Source organism: Aptenodytes forsteri, unplaced genomic scaffold (genome assembly GCF_000699145.1).
Source record: "Aptenodytes forsteri isolate BGI_AS27 unplaced genomic scaffold, ASM69914v1 Scaffold50, whole genome shotgun sequence".
NCBI lineage: Eukaryota > Metazoa > Chordata > Aves > Sphenisciformes > Spheniscidae > Aptenodytes > Aptenodytes forsteri.
In genome coordinates this window covers 2668403-2689476 of record NW_008795126.1, presented here as the reverse complement: position 1 = coordinate 2689476, position 21074 = coordinate 2668403, and the positions used below count along the sequence as shown (strand labels likewise).

The 21074-nt window shown below is 38.5% G+C and overlaps 1 protein-coding gene across 1 annotated transcript in view; it reads left to right on the top strand.

Annotated features, from left to right (window-relative positions):
- The window catches only part of CDH13 (cadherin 13), a 550600-nt gene extending 532429 nt beyond the window's left edge, over positions 1 to 18171 (top strand). The window contains exon 14 of the mRNA XM_009277294.1: positions 12417 to 18171. Coding sequence (XP_009275569.1) covers positions 12417 to 12424 — 8 coding nt within the window. The 3' untranslated portion in view covers positions 12425 to 18171. The remainder of the gene's footprint in view (positions 1 to 12416) is intronic.
- Positions 18172 to 21074: the final 2903 nt, after the last annotated feature.

Genomic DNA, 21074 nt, shown 5'->3' with positions numbered 1-21074 from the left:
GCTTCTTGTGCACCTCCTCGCTGGCAGAGTGTGGGAAGCTGAAAAGTCCTTGACTAGTATAAACACTGCTTAGCAACAACTAAAACATCAATGTGTTATCAACATTATTCTCATACTAAATCCAAAACACAGCACTGTACCAGCTACTAGGAAGGAAATTAACTCTACACCTGCCAAAACCAGGACAACTACTTGAGGAAGAGAAAAAGTGAGAGAAAGAGAAAGCATGTTATGCAGCATATCAGGTGCTGGGTCTGAGATTGTCCATGTTGTCCCTTACTGCTGTAAGGGACATCTCATGTTTTCAACTGACACAGCTAAAATAGCTCTGTTCAGAATGAATGTAACCAACTTGATGCTCTCAACAATGCTAGAATTATAAACAAGTTCCCTCTGGAAGGCTCCCGAACATTTTTAGTAAGAGAGTATCTACAACATTCCATAAGGATGAGGGACAGAGAGAGGGAAAAAATGTGCCCCTTATTGCAACCTACAGATTGGTAGCTGATATTTTATTTAGGTATTGGTTGAACAATACCTAAAAGGGAGAAGAGCTGTCCTTGAAAATTTTGCTTAAGTATCACCAATTTCGCAACAAATCATTGTAAATATGTGTTTAACAGACATTTAACAGCAATCTCTTCTCAAGATACATTGAGGTTGGTAAAGCTGGTTTTTGTCCACTGGCAATGTCCTCTGGCAGAGTAAGTTTCCATAAGGAACTTGGTCAGAACAAGCCAAATCAAAGGCATACATCAAAGAACTTTTGGGACTTAAGACAGGTGACTGAGAAAACAAAACAAGCTAAAAAAGTAAAAGACAAAGGTAAAAACAAATTTGTGTATATTGCCATAATGAACTCAGCAACAAAAACTGCCCCAGGCCCTATGGGAGACTGAGAAAGAACTACTCTAGCTGGCAGAACTAGGTTTTATATCAATTACCAATTTTATTATTATTATTATTACTATTATTATTATTTAAAGGAGTATTTTAATTCTGGACTTTTGATTTGACAATTATTATTTCACTTAATTGCATAATCATAGAATGATAATTGCATTTCATAGTTCCTTTTATATTCTACCAACACAAAAGACCAAGTTAGATTCAATTGTGTTGAATTAAGGGACTAAAATAAGAACCAAAGGCACAACAGTCATGTCCCGAACAAGCAGAATTCAGAGCAATTCCATTAGTAGGTCAGTCACACTAGCAATAATATTTTACTTAACTTTCCTTGTTAGAAAAAGACTGGACTTAAAACACTTCCTCTTGGAAAAAAAAATTGATACCTTAGTTGACTGTCAACCATTGAAAAGAAACTTTTTTTTGTCAACCTAGCCAGTGGACTACAAAGTTGTAAGTTGACTTGAGCTTAAATAAGTAAAGTATTCCGTTATTATGGACAGAAAGTAAGTGAGAGACTGGGGAGAAAATACTGCTATGAAGAAATTAAATAAGCTGGAGATCTGCACATTGAAATTAATTTGTTAAACTGAGGGCAAAGGCCTCAGGTGTGTTGAAAAACAGAGACTCGCACAGGTGTCTGTACTGCAATTGCAAAGAAGCCTTAGAGGTACCCTTGAATTTAACTTCCTATTAATTTCCACTAACTTTTCCTGTTTTAATGCCTGCTGTCCCCAACCATAATGTTTTTCTGATTTGAGGAATGCAGCTACAGGGTAAATAGACAAAATGTCTTTTTTTTTTTTTCTCCCCTTGAAAATTATGTATTTGGTATTAAACTGTTACAAAAATTCAAATTATATTAAACTGGAGGATTTGAACTTACCTGAACGTAGACAGCCAGAGTTAAAACTGCAGTGTTATCTTTCATCTAGTTCATTTTTCAAAGCAACAGAAGCATCTGTCTCTCTTCTATATTCTATGTTATTTGTGCAGGAACATCAAATGTCTGAAGACTGAAGCAATGCATTCTTGAATGGCGTAAGACTAAGACAAATCATAGCAGGTTTCAAATGGAAAAGATCTTTAAGGTCATTGCTCTTTCCATTACAAGTGCAGATTTGTTACCTGCAGATTCACAGATTTCAGCCTTTATTGTGAGTTACTTGGCTTAGTTTTAGACAATCAGGTAGTCTGTTTTTTTCAGGCCTCAACTACTATTTAGTTTTTACAGTAGGGTTTTTGTTTTTCCCAGAAAAAAAGAAAAAGTTCATCCCTGTTCTGTTCCATCTAGTTCCAAAGAGGAAGCTTCAGGGGAACCATTTCCAATAGGTGAATTTGCTAAAAACAATACTTTTTTTTTTTTTACCTTTTAAGTTGTTTTAGCATATTTTAATCTTCTATAGCAATTTTCTACTTTTCACAGTAGTGGCATTTAATTAAAAAAAAAATCAGTTTAATTAGGAAGACTAGGAAATTTTGCAAGATAAATTTTCGCATTTCTCAGAAGTATCCCTATATTATATTGGCTAGAATTTCAAAAACTACCAAGATGGGGAGAGTTTCACTGTGAGAGGTGGTTTGTTGAGGGTTTATTTTTGCACTGTTCTAATTTAAGTTACATTCTTGCATTAGAGCACATACCATGTGGGTACTTAAAGTAGCAGCTAAATTATGCTACCCAAGTAATTGGAAATTACTGACATTTAGTGAGTTCTAGCGATACAAATTGCACTTCCTAAAACCAATAAAAACAGCAGCAATATCCACTATTACTCTAATATTTATTATCTTTGTTACAGATGCTTTTGTCCGTATTAACATTATTATTGTTAATGCTAAATGATCAGTGAGTATAGATGCATTCTCAAATGCATGTATGAGAAAAATACCAATGTTATTTGTCTCCTTAAAGATTTTGGTTGATTAGACGCTAGTAAGGAAAGGATGGTTTGGGGGTTAAGGGATTGCATTCAAATTGAGACAGTCTTGATTTGAATCTCGCTTTTAACGCAGACCTCTGTGTCCCGTCCTCTGATTTCTCTGCAGGTGGACTCAGTCCTGCAATTTGTTGTGCAGTTGGCTTTGGGAGCCCACCTAAAGTTAATGGGGCCTGAAATGGCACAGAAGTCCATATGTATGTACATAATTCGAGACAGGATGTTTATAGACCTAGTCGTATAGACATGACAAGTAGAAATACCCTCCAATTGTACATCAGCATATTTAAAATGTACTTAATGACATTACATTTTATTGAGTCAATTAGGTGGGAAATGGCATTTTACGCACATTTTAAACCATCCAAACATGTTCCAGAAGTATAGACATGAAAAAATATGACAGTTTAGAAGATGTGTGTTTGGAATGCAAAAGAGGAAAATGTTACTAGCAAATACAGCTCCTTCCCTAAGAGCTGTAATATTGTTCCTGATGGTCATTCTGTAGACACGAAATGAACATTTAAAGAGATTGGTTTGATAGACCATTCAGTGTTGTGAATTCAAATGAACATTCTATGTTTTCATTTTCTCAACAGTTCTCAACAGTAACTGTTGATATATAGTATTTTGTATTTCTTTTCTGAACAACCTTTTAAAGTCACATACATATTTAACTTAGTTATCGCCTGAATTGTTCTGGAGTGGACTATGACTAAAAACTAGAATGACCAATTCAAATATTTTTTCTGTCGTTAATGGCCACTATACACCATGGGATTTTTGTTTCTTTTAACTGTCTCTGTCCTCGGATATTTCCCCACTCTCTAACATCCGAACACCTCAAAATGTTCTCTCCATGCAGACAGCTTGCTATTCAGCTTTAGATCTGATATGTGATATTAAAGATGAATGGGGGAGATTTGTTGTGCCTAAAGGTTAGATGATGTTGCTTTTGCTTCTCTACCAGACAGCTGATACTTACGAAGTCCTTTAAAATGCCATTGATGTTTGGAGTATTTCGGACTACGTCTTAAAGCCTTACTTCACCCGTATGCTTAATTTGTATGTGTTGCTGGTTAGTACTTATGTAAGCTGTCACGCCTACGAGTTCTTGAAAAATTTTGAAATAGTCAGGTTATATCAACATAGCCAAACCTGGCAATTTTCTAATTTGATTTCTCCTTTTCCATGGCATCTAAGCATAATACTTTCCTCTCATTTTTATTCTTGCTTAATAAGGGTTTTTTCAGACAATTCTTTTAGTATTTCAAGCTGGGATTAGTGTATACCTACAGATCTGAATGTGTCTGGACTACTTATGTTCATGTTCTACTTACTAAAAACTGATAATAAACTAAGCTGTACTGCTGTGGAAGATGAGATCTGACTGCTTAAGCGGTTATACATTGCTTTAAAAGGTTGGCTAGCTGTTACATTTGATGCATTTCATTTTCAGCACAAATACAAAAATTTAGGAGACTTGTTCAATGCTACTATTTCAAAACTGTACTTATTCTGTTCACTTGCTGAATATTTTCAACTGTTCAGCTAAATTTTTCAGATTAGAGCATGAGAAAATACACTTCCAGACTGCAGGCAGTCACCTCTGCAATTGTTTTGTTTTGAAAGAACTGGAAAAGAAAGGAAGCATTTATTTCCTATTGGTCAAATGAAGGTGACATTGCTTTAGCAAAGTACCCAGCTGAAATTCATATCAATTAAGAAAAATAATAATCTAGGACATCTTAGCTGCTTTACCCTAGAAACCACCACCCCCCCAGTAAGATATTTCATATCCCTAGCGAACAGGAACTTTATTAGAAGAGGCTTTATTAGATAAATGTAGCACTGTGCTGGATTGGGTAGTACATGTTTCTGAAGTTCTAAGCAAACATAGCGAATCTTTTCATTGATCTGAGGAACTTTTCTCTCAGGTGGTGCTTCTTACATGCTCATACGTTTTGCACGTCATAAGAACAGCCCATTACATAGTGAGTGAATGTATGTGGGTACGTGACAAGGAAGAGGTGAAACAGAAACAAGGATTCAGCAGTGAGCAAGGCCCTTGCCAGGAGTCAGAAGCGTAAGAGCACTTTGGTGTAAATCAGCACTGTTTCAGACGTGCCAGTGTAGTCTTCTAATAAATAAGTTAGCAGTGTGAGAGACACTCTTGGAAATATCATCTGCTGGTGTCAAACTGATACCCTTTGAAAATGACTTCAGCCTGAGCAACTTATTCCCCTGTGCAAGCTGATTCTCTCCACTGTCTTGCCAATTTTGGCCAATTGCATAGCACATGCCGGCATTTTAGCTCCTAAAGTTAAGTTAAATATTGACATTGATATATGAGAGCCTACTGGAGCTTTGAGTAGAATTATGAGACACTCATTTCACAAACACAGTACTAGTGCATACTGTGTTTTTCCTATCATTTAAGAACTTTGAAATTATTTCCTCACATAAATGGGAAACAAATTATATATGATGTTATAAGCTGCAAATTTTCGGGATAAGTTCATTTACTTCTCTCTTCCTTATAAACTTTTCCACAGTGTATTACTGTTCATTGAGATCACTAATTTGCTGTAGTCACAAGCATACCTACCTGCTATTCCTGACACTAAAACAGAATTTCTTAATTGCAGGAATAAGGACACACGGTATCTGTCTGGGGGATAGCTGTTTCAGTCTTTCAAATTCAGTGAGATTTGGGGTGAAAAGATTCCCTTCTTTTTTTGAGAATATATACCAGGGTGGTCAAAAACCAGGGACCACTAGATTTTCGCACTTGCAGCAAAGCCTAGACGGTGCTTTGGACCACTGACGAGGTCACAGAAGAGCATAGCTATTAAATGATTATTTGACACAAAAGTGCAAAATATTATAATTTATAGGCATATGGTGCAAACACTGTGATGCTCTTGGAATTGAAAACTACCCATGACAAATCAACCAGTGATGTACATGAAAACCATTTATGTTTTTCTAAGTTCTACGTGAAGGCTAAACTAATAACTGCATATCTAATTAACGTCCTTTTATAGATGGTAAATCCAGGAAAGAAGTACCTGGATGTTGATTAGCTGCCTAATCAGAAACATGGTTCTGATCTCTACCATTTTCACATTACCTCTTTAACATTACTGAGGTTTCGATAAAGTCCATGATGTAATGTAGACTTTTAATTATGCAAAGATTAATGTAATGTTTCTGATGAGAGGGTAGTTGAAAGGAATCTGAAAGAAATGGAGCATGAATGAGTTGAACTCCAAACTCCAGCTGTGTTAACTCTCTTCTCTGTGTTAAATGGGAATTGGAAGATGAATGCATCTTGGGTAAAGTTCATTCCTGTACAGAGGGTCAGCATGAAACTTAAATGCCTTTAATTTTTGTGAGGTTTTACATTTACATTCCTGCAATGTAGGAAGCATAGTCTGTGTAATGGAGGCTGAGTTTGGTCTCATAAGGAACACACCTTTCAAAGGCTTTGAATTACTCAGTTTAAACCTGTTTCTTTAAAATAAGCAGGGAATTGAGTCACTAATATGTAAATATGTTCAGAGAAAGCTAAGGCTGCAACACGGAAAGCTAGAGTGCCTGGGAAATGCCAAAGCATTTTCTGAGATCAGAAAAAGTCATTTTGCAAACAAGATTGTTTATTGGCTGATTAGAAGGGTTCTGCTGGAATATGAGCTCTTGGCAACCTGAACCATAGTGAATGAGGTTACGTGCTACCAGTTGCCTTTTTCCTAGGATGGGGCGTTATGAAATCTTTGTCTTAAAGAGTTATGTGCATTTTTTTTTCTCCATTTTCTTCTATCATGTGGATCAGCATAAGGCATAAACCTTAAATTAGCCCATTGTGAAATAGACAGGTAGCTGTAGTCATTGAAGACGTCAATATTATAAACACTTAGTCTGTATTAGGTGGCTTGCTCCTTTTCCGAACCAGTTCAGCGTCCAAAACCCCATGACTAAATGACAATTCAGATCTGTCCTGTGGAGTTTGCCACCAACATCAACAACTCTTTTGACCTTCCAAATACAGTCAATATCTTTAGTGGGAATAGAAAGGGGGGTTTGTTCCATTTAAGATTCTACATCATGAGTCTCCCTACCCTAACTGCATACTTAGACCTATATTTCTATAGCATTATTACACTCCATGCTATTAGTTCACTACATCCAGCTAAACATGTACAATGTTTGTCAGTTTTCTTGACCAGCAAAAGCAAACATCATCTTCCAACGCCAAAGTACTAATGCCAACAGACACCATCTGTTTATGATAACAAGCTGTGCTTTCTTATCTGAGACCCATTAACCATAATAGTAATAATTCAGACAGCAAGCACACAAAAATAACCCTGCCTATTTCACTGTTATCTCACTATTTGACTATTTGCTATCTTAAAAGGAATGTGGTTGAATGTTTCTCTTGGGTGTTGAAGAGGTAGGGCAGAGGAGAACTGTGAGATAAAAACGGTGAAGATCACATTAGAGACCTCAGTGAGAGTGATTTCTGGAGAAAAAAGTTATATATAGCTACACTAGCTTTATGCTGCTAGTGCATTCCCCAGATACCTTAAGGGAAAGGTGGGGGGTGATGACGTAAGAACAACGATGCACACACTGCCTTTGTGGCTTTCATGTCTGCAGCCATATGCAGCAAATTACTTCTTGTAGGTAGACAGAAATCACATTTAAAACAACACATGGTGTGTGATAATTCTTGAGTGCTGACACCAGCTATAGAGACAGTGTTGTTCTTAGCAGCCGATACAAGGAAAATAAAATAATTACTAGGCATAATGATCATTAGTGTACAGATCTAAACCTGCCAGGCACAGGTTTACCAGGGCATTAAGTTCCTAAAAGAGATAGTTAGCATGGATCAGCGAATGTGCTCCCTGCACACATTATTTGCACATTTTATGCTCACAGTATTCCTTAAATACTAATATCTTTTATGTGCTGTTGCCAGCTGCAAACTTTAAATTGTACGTGACATAAAGTACATAAGAATGGGTCAAAAAAACCCAAACCATCAACACAATCCCATTGAAGTCGGTGGATGAACACTAGAAGTCAGTAGTCTTTAGGTTAGCTGTTTAGAGATGGGACTCAAATAAGTAGACCCTAATAATTTGGCAGTGTGTGTGTATTTCTGGAACTTTCATTTGGTCCTTCTTTATGGGGAGAATAAAGAAAAAACAAACAAACAAGAAAACTACAATTCCTATACAGAAAACAATAATGAACATTGGAAATCCAGCTAGGAGAACAGAGAGATTTTAAATATGGACCACATGCTTATCAGTTCCCTGAAGAATTTATAATAGAACATCTCTGTTGATTTCAGTTTATCTTGGTTTCTGTAGATTTTGTATTAGGGGTGTTACTGGCCAGAATACTTGTCCAATTATACCTTATATGACTATATCAGAATATTTTTACAAAGTAAATTTGTTTATCTTGGTTTCTGTAGATTTTGTATTAGGGGTGTTACTGGCCAGAATACTTGTCCAATTATACCTTATATGACTATATCAGAATATTTTTACAAAGTAAATTTGTAACGGATAAACTTTGATATTAACCACAGAAACTAAAAGTTAGACTAACTTCTCTATTGGACATAAGCAATTTTTTATCAACTTTCTGTGCAATAGAAAGAACGAAGACAGATTTGATCTTGAATATTCTTACTGGAACTACCAAAAATTATTATCTACTGAAATTTTACAGCCCATAAATTTTGCATGTTGAATCTGATTTTAAAAGCCAAAACCTACTCCTTTAGCAATCCAGCTTTACAAAAGGGTCAAGTCATCATTAACGAGCAGAGGGGTATATACTACCCTTCCAGACAATGTGTAGAATAAGATGATTTTCTAATGCGACTTCAGTTAAGACTGGTGAAAGGGCTGAGCATAGTAGTCTTGGCACCCTTTGCCAATGCCAAGGTTTTTGTAGATGTGTCAGCAAAAGCAGCTGTTAAGGAGACAGCATTGTATGGATGCTTGCAGGGAGCTCCTATTACATGGGAAAGCCCGGGAAAAAGCCCAGACAGGTTTCTTTGCAAACATGCCAATGAAAGCTGCCATCATGGGCTATGAACGAGAGGAAAAACAGGTCATGTAGGGATAATCCAGGAAAATATGTGCAGTAGGGAAGAGGCCGTGAAGGAGTCAGAGTAACAGAGGTTTTGTCAAAGTGGCAGACTAGGAAGGTGCTCCGTACGGCAAAAGACTGGCAGCATATGAGCACAGTAGCTTGAATTTGTCAAGGGTTGTGAAAAGATGTTGCAAAACTGCTAACTGGGGAGACCCTGGGTAGATTTAGCTGTTTGAATGGCTAGAAAAAGCCCTTTGGGATGATATGTGAAAAAGAATCTTCTAGATTAAGACATAACCTAAATATACAGACCTAGAAAGGAGATTCCGTGACAAAAACCTTCTCCAGTTTGTTTCTGGTTTTAGGCTTGAATAGGAGGCAGGATGATAGTGTTGTCCTGAGCAATCAAAGGAAGAACTAGAAGGGAGTGCTTTAGGGGAAAGATTTAAGAGCTCAGTTTTAGCTGTGCAGAGCTGTCAGCTAAACATCGAAAAGGTATCAGAGCTAGAGGTCGACATGTGGAAAAGCAGCTAAAGAGAGTAAGATCTCTGAACTGTCAGCACTGAAGTGATTGCTGAACGTGTGTGAATGGTGTCACAGAGAAGGGGAAGAAATTAAAGTGGGGGGGAAAAAAGGTTCCCCCAGAAACCTGGGATGGAGGAAATGAGGCAGAAAGACATGCTGGAAAAGTGATTAGAGGAAATCATAGTAAAATGACAGGAGGAGTCACAGGAGCTGAGGGAAGCATCAGATTTCCAGGCATGTGATTAAATGGGTTGAAGGCAGCTGATAGGTCAGAAAGGATGAAATTGAGAAGCAATTTCAGTAGAAAGAAAGTCTAGGCAGGGACTGCAGAGCTTTGAGATGAAAGGGAGAAGAGCTGGGGTGGTGCTTGAAGAGGCAGGTGGGGTAACAGAGAGAATCAACGCATATTGCCCTTTATTTGCAAGCTGTTGGTGAAGCAGTCACTAGCTGCTTGAATTTGTGTGATATTTATAAATTTTGTGCTGCCAGATTCCTCCGGTGAAGTTTCAGCCTATAGATTGTACAGAAATTCAGTGCTACAGCTGCTATTCATTCATCATATACAAGTGCCTGTCCTTAGCAGGAAGACCTCCAGGGACGTCCTAAAGATTCAGAGCAGCTTTGCCAATTCAAAAGCTAGTATTACTTCCTTTGAGTCAGGATTGAACAAATGCCCTTTAATGATACTAAGCTTCATTGCAATCTAGAAATGCTATTTTTCAGACAGTCTGTGAGATCAGTCTCCTGAACTCTTGTTTTTCACTACCTCAGGAGATCAAGTTGTTTATGAGAATTTAGTCCTAGCTGGAATCCCTAATCCAAGCTTTGGCAGTCATGATCACAAATTTCCTATACGTAAGTCTGGATCCTAATTTTGTGGCCAGACCTTTTCTTTAAACAGCATGCTAAAAATCCACATGCCAAGCAATTCCAGATTTTATCTTATTTGGAAATTTCAGTGATATTCTCACTTCAGTGAGTCTCATCCATCAGTCCCTCTATGGATCCTTATGCTTGCTTAATTTGCTTTACTTACCTTTGTTTAACAGAACAGAGGTCGTGCTGCAGGGGAAAGGACAGGCTGTTGCGTGCTATCCAGGTGCCTGCCTTGCTGCATAGCCCATCTGAACAGGCCCCTAGCTGGAAGAATTTAAAATTGAAGTCAATTCAGATAATACCAAGATAATAACAAGAAATAAACACATAAAGTAAAATAGCCTTATCAATAATATATTAAACTTGATCTGCCCAAAAAAGAAAAGCAGATAATTAAAAATTAGTAGAGAGCACAAGCCAGCATGTAATAATGACCATTATGTTACTGTTTATGCTGCACCTGTCTGTGATTGTGACAAAACTATTGGTATTGCATCATTTAAATGTACAAATGCGATATATGTAAGACAAACATTTCCTGAGTGTTTGTGAGTTTTGATGTGTATGTTTGACTTGCATTTTTGTGTTTTGATACAGCAGTTGTCTCCTCCCAGGGTAGAAAGCATGAATCCTTCAATGCACTGTTGTGGTTTAACCCTGGTAGGCAGCTAAACCCCACACAGCTGCTCACTCGCTCTCTCCCCCGGCAGGATGAGGGAGAGAATCAGAAGGGGAAAAGTGAGGAAACTCGTGGGTTGAGACAAAGACAGTTTAATAGGGAAAGCAAAAGCCGCGCACGCAAGCAAAGCAAAACAAGGAATCCATTCACTGCTTCCCATCAGCAGGCAGGCATTCAGCCATCTCCAGGAAAGCAGGGCTCCATCACGCGTAACGGTGACTTGGGAAGACAAACGCCATCACTCCAAACGTCCCCCCCTTCCTCCTTCCCCCAGCTTTATATGCTGAGCATGACGTCATATGGTGTGGGATATCCCTTGGGTCAGTTGGGGTCAGCTGTCCCGGCTGTGTCCCCTCCCAACTCCTTGTGCCCCCCCAGCCTGCTCGCTGGTGGGGTGGGGTGAGGAGCAGAAAAGGCCTTGACCCTGTGTCAGCACTGCTCAGCAGTAACTAAAACATCCCTGTGTTATCAACACTGTTTCCAGCCCGAATCCAAAACACAGCCCCATACCAGCTACTGGGAAGAAAATTAACTCTACCCCAGCCAAAACCAGCACAACCAGTAAACCAACACTGTAAGGTCAGAAGTTGTATTTGCTTGAGAGGAGCCAGATCAAACTTAGCTATATGTTTTGCTAATTTTATTCTTACTATTCTTATGTGGTTTTATTGTGAAGCTGAATATTTGCGATTTACTAGTGTCCAAGTGAAACTGGAGGAAAGTGACCCATTAGCTACAGCTAATGTTACATTTGCTCCTGATCTCTGTTTTTCTGAATTTCCTTACTACCTTTGTATTATCAGGGTGCCCATCTAGAATGGGTAAAATTATTCAAGTTGTGCCACCTTCACTTTATTAAAAAAAAGTTTGTCCACATAAAATTTTATTTCTGTAGCAACATTAATATGATATGCCAGCTCTTTTATTCCCTCGTATATTCACAAACTATAAGGCACTATAATCATGTCATCTTTAAAAAGATATTGTTTGTTTGCTCTTTGCTTGTCAGTGTGTGTGCACGCAAGGGAGTGACTCACTGGCATTTTACTTGCACTCTTGCACTAACATAAACGATCAAGGTGTCAAATGGGGAGAGTCAGGTCCTGGCTTGAGATTTACGCTCAGACCTCCGCACTACATCTTCCTGAATTGCACTACAAAGGTCTCTGAATGCCCCAGGTGACATTTTGGGGTTTCCTCTTGGAGATTTCTGTCTTCACAAATAATTGCTTCTGAACCTGGACAATTTATATTTAATTACTGACAAATGTGCACACACTCAATCAGTGTGATTGGGGAAAAAACCAAAAAGTTAAAAGCTATTGTGATCTGTGTAGTAATAATCACACGCATTTCCCATCGTTTAGGTCTGTAAGAACTCCTGACATTTGAAGCTGTCCTACCGAGTTGCCATGGCAACGAGAAAAAAGAAAACATCAGCTATGAAGATTGCAGTTTACAGTTACTGTTCCTCACTACTAGGCCTCAGTTGCTCCAGATTCAGTTTAATTTGCAACCTCACTTAATCTGTCCGATTATACATTGGTGTTTGACAGCCTCTACCCTAACCTCTGTTTATTAATGGATTCCTCTTGCAAGACGCAAGGTTTATGCGAATTTTCTCTGAATGTTAAAAGACCATGACATCTAAACTGGACCTTGGGGGAGCAGAAAACAGATTGACTCCATTTTTTTCTATCTGTTGACTTGTTGCTATTCAACTGTTCAGAAAATATTTTGTCTGTGGGTTAGTATTTGTATATGTATGAGTGTATGTATATATATTTATATAGAGAGAAGAGTTATAGGACAGGTTTAGCTTTTATAAAATATTCATCTGGAGTGTGCAAGGGACAAAGCAGAATAATACAGCCACAGATGAATTGTAACTATTCTACCATGGCTAAACCTACTGTATTTGCTGTTTATAGTGTGGCCAGAAGGAGAGAGCCTATTGCAATCATACCACTACAACAGCCACTTTGTTGACACCAAATAAAGCAGGCCCAGGGCTCTGCAGTGTCACTTTTGTACCTCAGGTTCAGCAAACAAGAAATGCAAGTCCCCCTGGCTTGTTTCTGATCTGAACTGCTTTCCTTGTGCCCCAAGCAGAATTTACGATCCAGCAGGAGCACAGCCCTTGCTCCCCATTTCAGTGGGAGCAGCGCTGGGAGGTTCTGCAGAGCGCTGATTTGTGAGAAAGCAGGAAGCAGCCAGCTGCGACCGGCACTGTATGGGTCACGATTTACAGCAATGGGAGTGCTGGGCCTGATTTTAAAGGGGCTAAAGTCAGCTTCGTTTATGTTCCTGCAGATAATTTTTTGCTGGGGCAGTTTACAAAATGTAAGTCAGTCTTTCATCAGCTCTGCAGACACAGTTGAGTAGGTAGAAGTCTGCATACGAGAAGCTGATTAGAACAGCAAAAGCAAAGTATTTCTCAGAAGCTCTGGTCTCTCTCTCAGCCTCTATGCAGCTGTCATTACATACCTAAGCGCAAGGAGGAAAACAGATACCCTATTCTATAAATACATTCACACACATATATATAGTTTTGAATATATATATACATACACACACACATGTACACACAGTTTCCAGTTAAGAGTAACAAGAGCATTTCTTTGTGTGTGTAAACTTACCACACTTGTTTGCAGACATGGAAAAAAAGGGTGTTCGTTATATATGAATATGAATCCTTTTCTATTCTGTGAGCATGTAAGGTTAAAAAAACCCCTTCTAACTGTATCAAGATGATCATCTTGTTAATAAATTGTAAATGATCCATCAAAGCTCACACCAAATTTTTATAAAATTAACACAAAAAGTATACTAGTGACAGACTGTGGCTTTTATTAGAGCTTGCCAGTAACTAGGGTAAGGTAAGTGTCTTAGAATATTTTAATAAACTTGCTTATTTAAAGTTTAAACAAGAAAGCTTCCTTATGCAATAGAACTTTGCAGCTGCATTCCTTAGTTAGCATTTTTACAGTACTTATGAGTCATACTGTATGTTGTCTTTACTACAGTGAGATTATGAGCATATCTTCCACACCATGTATATGTTTCAATAGTAAAGCTTTTTGGAAGCATTAAAAAGTCCAGACATACATTTAGTTTTCCATAATGCTACACTAGATATTAAATGTGTGTTGGTGGTTAAAAATTGCTGTACAATAGCTTTTCTCTGACTTCCTGTATTGTACCAAATATGAAACAGGTCTTTTGGGTTTTTTTTTAATCAAAAGGAGTAATAACAACAGCAACAGAGGAAAAATTAGTTTGTGTTGTGAACTTTCCTAACGTTGTAGATTTCTTGATAAGATACAAGCTGCCTTCAGACAGGAATCTGTTTTTCTCTTCCAGCTTAACTCCTGCAGTCCTGACCAAGTAAAATCTCCCACTGACCTTGTTTCTCTTGCAGCACGCTCTAGGTATTTCAATTACCAAAGTGGTACTTCGAGGTTAGTGGGAGTTTCTGTTGAGCAAGGGCTCCAAGAGTGGGCTGTTAGGCAGCTGCAGGCATTTAAGCAGGAAAGTGCCTGATCTCAAACATTAACATGGGCCTGCTTCTAGTTCTCTTTCTCTGCCCATGCCTTGTAATAATCATATGCTGCTGCTTTATCATCAACAATCATGTTTTAAAAAAAAATATATATATAGTTTTCAGGTGAATTTTTCAAAAGGAAAAGAAATCAACAAATGCATGACACCACTGGATTTTCAACATGTATATCTAATGAATGCATCCAAATGCACCCAAAGATAAACTGCACCCTATGCTTTGATCTACAAAACCTCTATCTTGAATAAAAGAAAATCTAATATCCTCGCCCACAAGTACTCTTTTTCTACTTGCTTTCTTCCTCTTTCTATCCAGCAAAACCCACCTCTGGAAAGACACCCATTGACATTAATGTCATTTCTATCAAGTACCAGATAAAGCCACCCTTTTCTCATTTAAACCAAGGCTTACATAGCAGCTGGTGGATCATTTCAAGGGCATCCAAAATGAGCAACAAAGAAAAAAATCGCTTCTGCTTGGAACTACGCTAACAACGGGAAGACTCTTTCTACCACTTTGTGCCCAAGGACAAGAGATCTTTCTTCTTGGATAATACTGCAACCTTTTGACATGTAGAGAGGTCAGTATCATGGCTGAAACTCTGAATCAAGATGCATCAAAGCCTTCATTCACCATTATCACTTTATTTCTGCGCCTAGATTAAAGCCTCCCAGCCTTTATGTGTGTCTCTAGGCTTCAGACGGAGCTAATCACTGGACTACCTAAGCATGCAAAGAGAAGATGAAGCTGCCATGTTAATGTTTCTCCCTCTCTGTACCTGAGAACAACCCCCATTTAACAAGAGATTGTGGCACTTTCTGTAGCGTTATACAAGTGAGGAACCACATTAGAACCTGAGTTTTCCTACCTGAATAAGATTGTCGGCTCTGGCTCAAAAAATGATGCCCATTTCCTGAAACAAAGGAGCAACAATAATTTATTAGTTTTCCCACAATATCATGAAAAAGTAGAGAAGTTACAAAATTGGTTGTCATTTTTGTTATAGTTAATTATGTTTAACATTTGTTCAGCCAAGCTTGCTGTTTTTATAGCATAGCACTTATTTCTACCTAGCTATTTTGGTCACTACAACGTTTATTTCAGTCTATGTTTGTAGACATACAATGCTGTCTGGCATCAGAAAGGCAGTGAACTTGTTGATTTTCATTTTTGTAACATGCATAAAACTTCTTGTGCAAAAATCATTTCACTTGAAAAGAGTATCTGCTGTTAAAACACAAATTGGGTATAGCAGTTAATCAGTGAGAGGAGTTTATTAGCAAGACAAAGGTCTCATTTGGGGTGTTCTTGCTAATGGAACCCTTATCTGTACACCTCATGTGTGTGCTTTTACAATATGCCTATGTGCATTTATTAATGTACATTTTGTTCAGTAACTGTAGGTCTGAAGATGAAAACAAAGGGAAATGAGCTGAATTTCCTACTGGGTATCAAGGAAAATTAGGTAGGATTGGAACACTGGCTAATACACTTTCTGAGCCCTGTTCTCATCACATTTACACCGACGTAAATCAAAGAGCAACCCCATTACTAGAATTGTTTAAGATTCAGTTAGTTAATCATATTTAGATGAATTTTTTCATCTAAACCTCCCCACATATTGCTTTTACTGGTCTGCTGTGAACAGTAAAGCAGCAATATTTGTCACGGGATCATTGAGTGCTTATGTATTATCGAAAGTCAGTCTTCTGTGACATACAGCTTAGATGCCTCCCACAGATGACTCACTTCCTTCGCCGACTGCTATGATGTGTCTCTAAGGCACCCAGCATAATTTGGTTTAGCCTTCATTTGAAATGGCTGTGGCCTGTCGTCAAATAATGCGTCCTGGTCTCTTGGGTAGTCATTTAAGTTAGGGATCGCTATAATACAAACCTCATTTATTAAATTATGGACTTTTACAATCAGTTTGTAGGGCCCTACCTAAATGTTTTATCACTACAAAAAAGACAGACATATGTTATATTAACAACTTTTACATCATTGGTCTTTCCTTTGCAAAGACCTTCCTGCCTGAAATACTGAGAAAGCTGCCAATTTTCTTCTCAATTGCTACTAATACACTCAGCCACTTGAAACATAGCAGAATTTTGTACGCAAATAATTTTACATCGCTGTTTGTCTAAAGGCTAAGTTTCATTCTGTATGAATTTAATAATGTCTTCTTTAATTAAAAAAAAAAACACGAGATAAGATAAATTATATTAAAGTCACAGCAGCTTGAGAACACTAAGTCTAAGGCAAAACTTTGATCCTATCTTCCCTTTATTGCATCTCTAGAAACTGTTGTCTGAGAGATAGATACACTGTCCAATGCTAACAAAAAGATAAAAAACTAAAATAGCATTTTCTTTCAATTAACTCTGTGATCTATAATCTTTAGAATTAACGTGCAAAGTACACGAGTAATTATCATTATAACTATTCTATTTAAAGCAGATATAGTTGACTATTTTACTATGTAAAACACATAACCCGTTGACTACACTGTTCTCTTGCCTCACATCAAGATATGCTGGTTGATTTATATTTGTCCAAATAAAATGGATACACTCTCAGTGGAAAGTTACTAGTTGCACAATTGCTATGTGTGTGTATATATGTAGATATATAGAGATATACACATACATATATATATAAAAAAAATATATATGCAGATGGAGGGAGACTAATACAACATGGGGACTTGGAAAAAGCAGTTTAATTAATTCCATGAATTATGGATGAATACATGAGTTAAGGGACAGCATGGGTTATGTATGCCAAACCAGTCTGATTTAAAGAAAAGAAAAAAGGCCAATAAAACCACACACTAAAACCCAGGCTTATCCCAACTCTCATGTATTTATGCTACCTTTAGCTGTCCCCTCTTAACACAGTTATAGCATTTGAAGATATGGATAATTGTTTACCAACTCATTTTTAGTTGTCTATCTATCAGCAGGTCACCAGTAGTGGAAAGGGAAGGGTTTATAGCCAGAATTCTGCATTACTGTGCTTTCAGTGGGACACATATTTGGGAAAGCTTCACCCACCCCTTTGAACATTACACCACTCCTCTGCATCAGCAAATGACTGTATTCAATGACTTGGGCTTAAAATGAATGTAGTCTAAAGACAGACTGTGCGTATGCACATGCATACACACCCTGCCTGGGACTGTACAATAAGAGCACGTCTGGTGGACTGTGATGGTGAATTCAGTACAAACCAGCTGTGGTGTTACTGCCATTTCAGACAGAACCCTCCTGCGAAATCATATTTGCCCCATAACAAACTGTCTCCTTAAGTTACCACCAAGATTTTTTTTTTTTTTAATGACTTTCTTTTTTTAAGGTTCAAGCAAGGAGGAAAATATTTTGTTTGATTTTAAAAGATACTTAATTCAGCTACTTTTCCAGTGAATAGTTCCTTTGGGCCCTAGTTGCTGAATTGCTTGCTGTTTCTGAGGTGTAAATAAACGTTTTGATTTATGACGTGGTTGCAAAGAAACTTGTAATTTATTTGTGAAATGCTCAAATAAAGGATGTATGGGCTTTTACCTTTTGTCTGGGCGTAGACCTTCCTAACGCAATATGGCAGGAATGCAGGCCTACAAAATGACCTTGAAGACTGCCAAAGGGCTGGAATAGCCTGAGCTAAATACAAGAAACTCCCCACATTGCTCTAAGTAAAAAGAGAGAGATTTCAGTCTTCATCATCACCGTGCCATGGTTATAGAATGAGACTCTGGAGGTTAGAGAGGTAAATAAGGTTTGACCACACAAGAAGGCAGTAGCAGATTATTCGGTATCCATTCAGGTAACAGCAGTGATTTGCCTTCTGAAGCCCCACTTTCATTACAGAGAGTTGCACTGAGCCAAATCTGGGTCAGATGTCCCAAGGCTGGACCGTGTGTAGGAGCTTTAATAGATTTTTGTTGCATTTCCTTTCTGCTCCACCTGGCCACCTTCCCCACCTACCACCATCAGTTCAGCTTATGCAGAACAGACAGCCACAAAAAGCGAACATTGTAAATGACGCAGGAACAGGCTGAACAAACGTCAATCAGCAAGACCCACCGTGGGATGCTACAGGACTCCATTTCTGTTACTGCTGTCATGGCTGATTACAAGGTGGCTTTTAACAGCTAGTACTGCCATAGTCTGTAGTCATGTCTGACGTGCTCCCTCCCTGTGCTTCGCTCCTCCTTAAGATGCATACGCAGATGTGGTCTACTTGTTGCCCCGCTTCAGAAAATCTGACTCCAAGATTTAGAGCCCTTGTTGCCTTCAAGCCCAAACTGCTCTGGGCCAGGTTGCCTCAAGAAAGCTTTCACTGCTTTAATGCCCTTCTGTACCAGGAACCGCAGACTTCCTTGACGAGGCTTATCACTTCAGTATGCTGCGTTCCCAGTAGTGGGACTTAAGGTTTGTAAGATACTATTCTCTTTTTCACTGAGCTCTCATAAACTGCGATTATGAGGGGAAAGGAAGTGGGGTGTGCTTTCCTGTGCTGTCAGCTGCTCCCAGACATTGCAGAAGGGCCCAGTAGGTGAAATAAATAAATAATCATTCCAGCCCAGAATCCAGGGCAGAAAAAAGAATAGAAGGCTAGGTAGAATGAAAATCCTGCAGGAAATTTGCACCATAGCACTATGGCATTATTGCCTCCTTGCCAGGGAATTCTTTTTCCAGCACAAAGCTAGAGCCTGTTGGCTTTCTGAAATTCCTGCGAGTTGGTTTTTTAGATCTTCTAGGAAGTTATCTCAAGTGAGAGAGATACATAAAGATAGAATATCCCTGAAAATAGCCTTTTACTATATCTGACAATAGAGGAAGCTAGGGAGGGAGGGCAGCACTTGAGGAAACATTTGAGTACAAGCCACAGCAGCTTGCTTTCACCGAGACACACCTCCAGCTTTTTCTATTGCCTATGCTTTATCAGACTTTGAATCTAAAGGGGGCTTTTTTTTAATGTGGTCCGTAATAAGTAGAGGATGAAAGAGCATACGTGAAACTTGTGGTGTAATTGAGCAAAAGGTCATTACTTGAAGGCCACAGCAAAAAAGCGTCACCTCTTTTGGTCTCAGTTGAGATCATTGTCCTAAACTAATGCTGTGCCTTGTATCTTAAAAGAGGCGTTTGAAACAGTACAAAGTTAAATCATACGCAAGGAAACGTTAACAGAGAGAGAAAAATGCTGAATGGTTTTTAGCTGGGTAGAAGTTTTCCGTTGCCCTTTCAACCTTCTTCTGTCTCATCTAACACCACACGTTCTGGATTGCAGTCTACTGTTACTCGGTAACCTTGCACAGTTCAATCCAGTTACATTTTTTTCTCCAGCAGTAGTCCCTTCTGGCTTCAGCACAACCTTCTTACCTGCAGAAACAAAGCAAGGGTCATTGCTCCTGCTGTAAAACTATTGGGATGCTCTTCCTCAACTGCCACGCCTCTGGCTGGACTCTACTCATCCACCTCCCAGTGCTTGATGACCTTCGCTGTTCCTGTGGTTACAGCAGCAAGTAAGTTACTCTAGTCCAGTACACTCCAACGTTATATGACAGTATATTTTATTACTTATGACTCATTTTGCAACTTACTGTTTGCACGTGTAATTGCAGGATGCTCACCATCATTGCTGTGGCTGGATGTACTTTTTACGACTAACTGTCCAAAACAAGAAAAGCCAAAGCGTCTACACTACTTGTTTACTGCAAGACAGGCTGAAAAATCAGAATGTAAAAATACAGCTGGACACATAATTAATGAATTGCTTGCAAACAGCGTTCTGCAGTACAGTTACGATACTGGAGTAACTGGTTTGGGAAGGGGGATGTTAATAAACAGCTTTTTGTGGTACATTTAAAGAAAAACACAAAACAGAACTCTCACAGTGTTGTCTTTTCAAACTGACCACATATATTTTTAACAGAAGGATAATGGAACGTAAGTAGGTAGTGCTCATGGACTGGATTAAATCTTCATGTCACTAACAGGTTTTTAAAATTTTAGCTTTTATAAATGTGTCCATTGTTGTTTACACCTGTTATCTTGCTTCATGCCAGCAGCCACTTGGGAACAAATTTTATACTGGGCTAATTTTGCCATTCCAGTTATCCTGCCAACTTTGCTGTAACGGATCTGCTGGTGACAGTGGTAAGATAACAAGTCTAGCCCGCACTTGGAAATGACAGCAAATCAAATAGTGCCTCTTTGTACACAAATAAAGAAAAAGAATCACATCAGCAGTGTCTCATTCTTTGTGCTATTTGATCAGCTGCGGTAAAGCAACAGTGCTGTAAGACACCTTCCAAGTAGCCGTAAAACAGGGTTTATAACCTGCCTTGGGGTTACAGCGTGTATTATTGACTTGGCTAGTACCGAGGGAGTTAGTTAGCCTTTGGTGGGATTTGAACACCTAGTTCCCACTGGCATCACTAAAAAGCCAGAAGCCTAAGAGC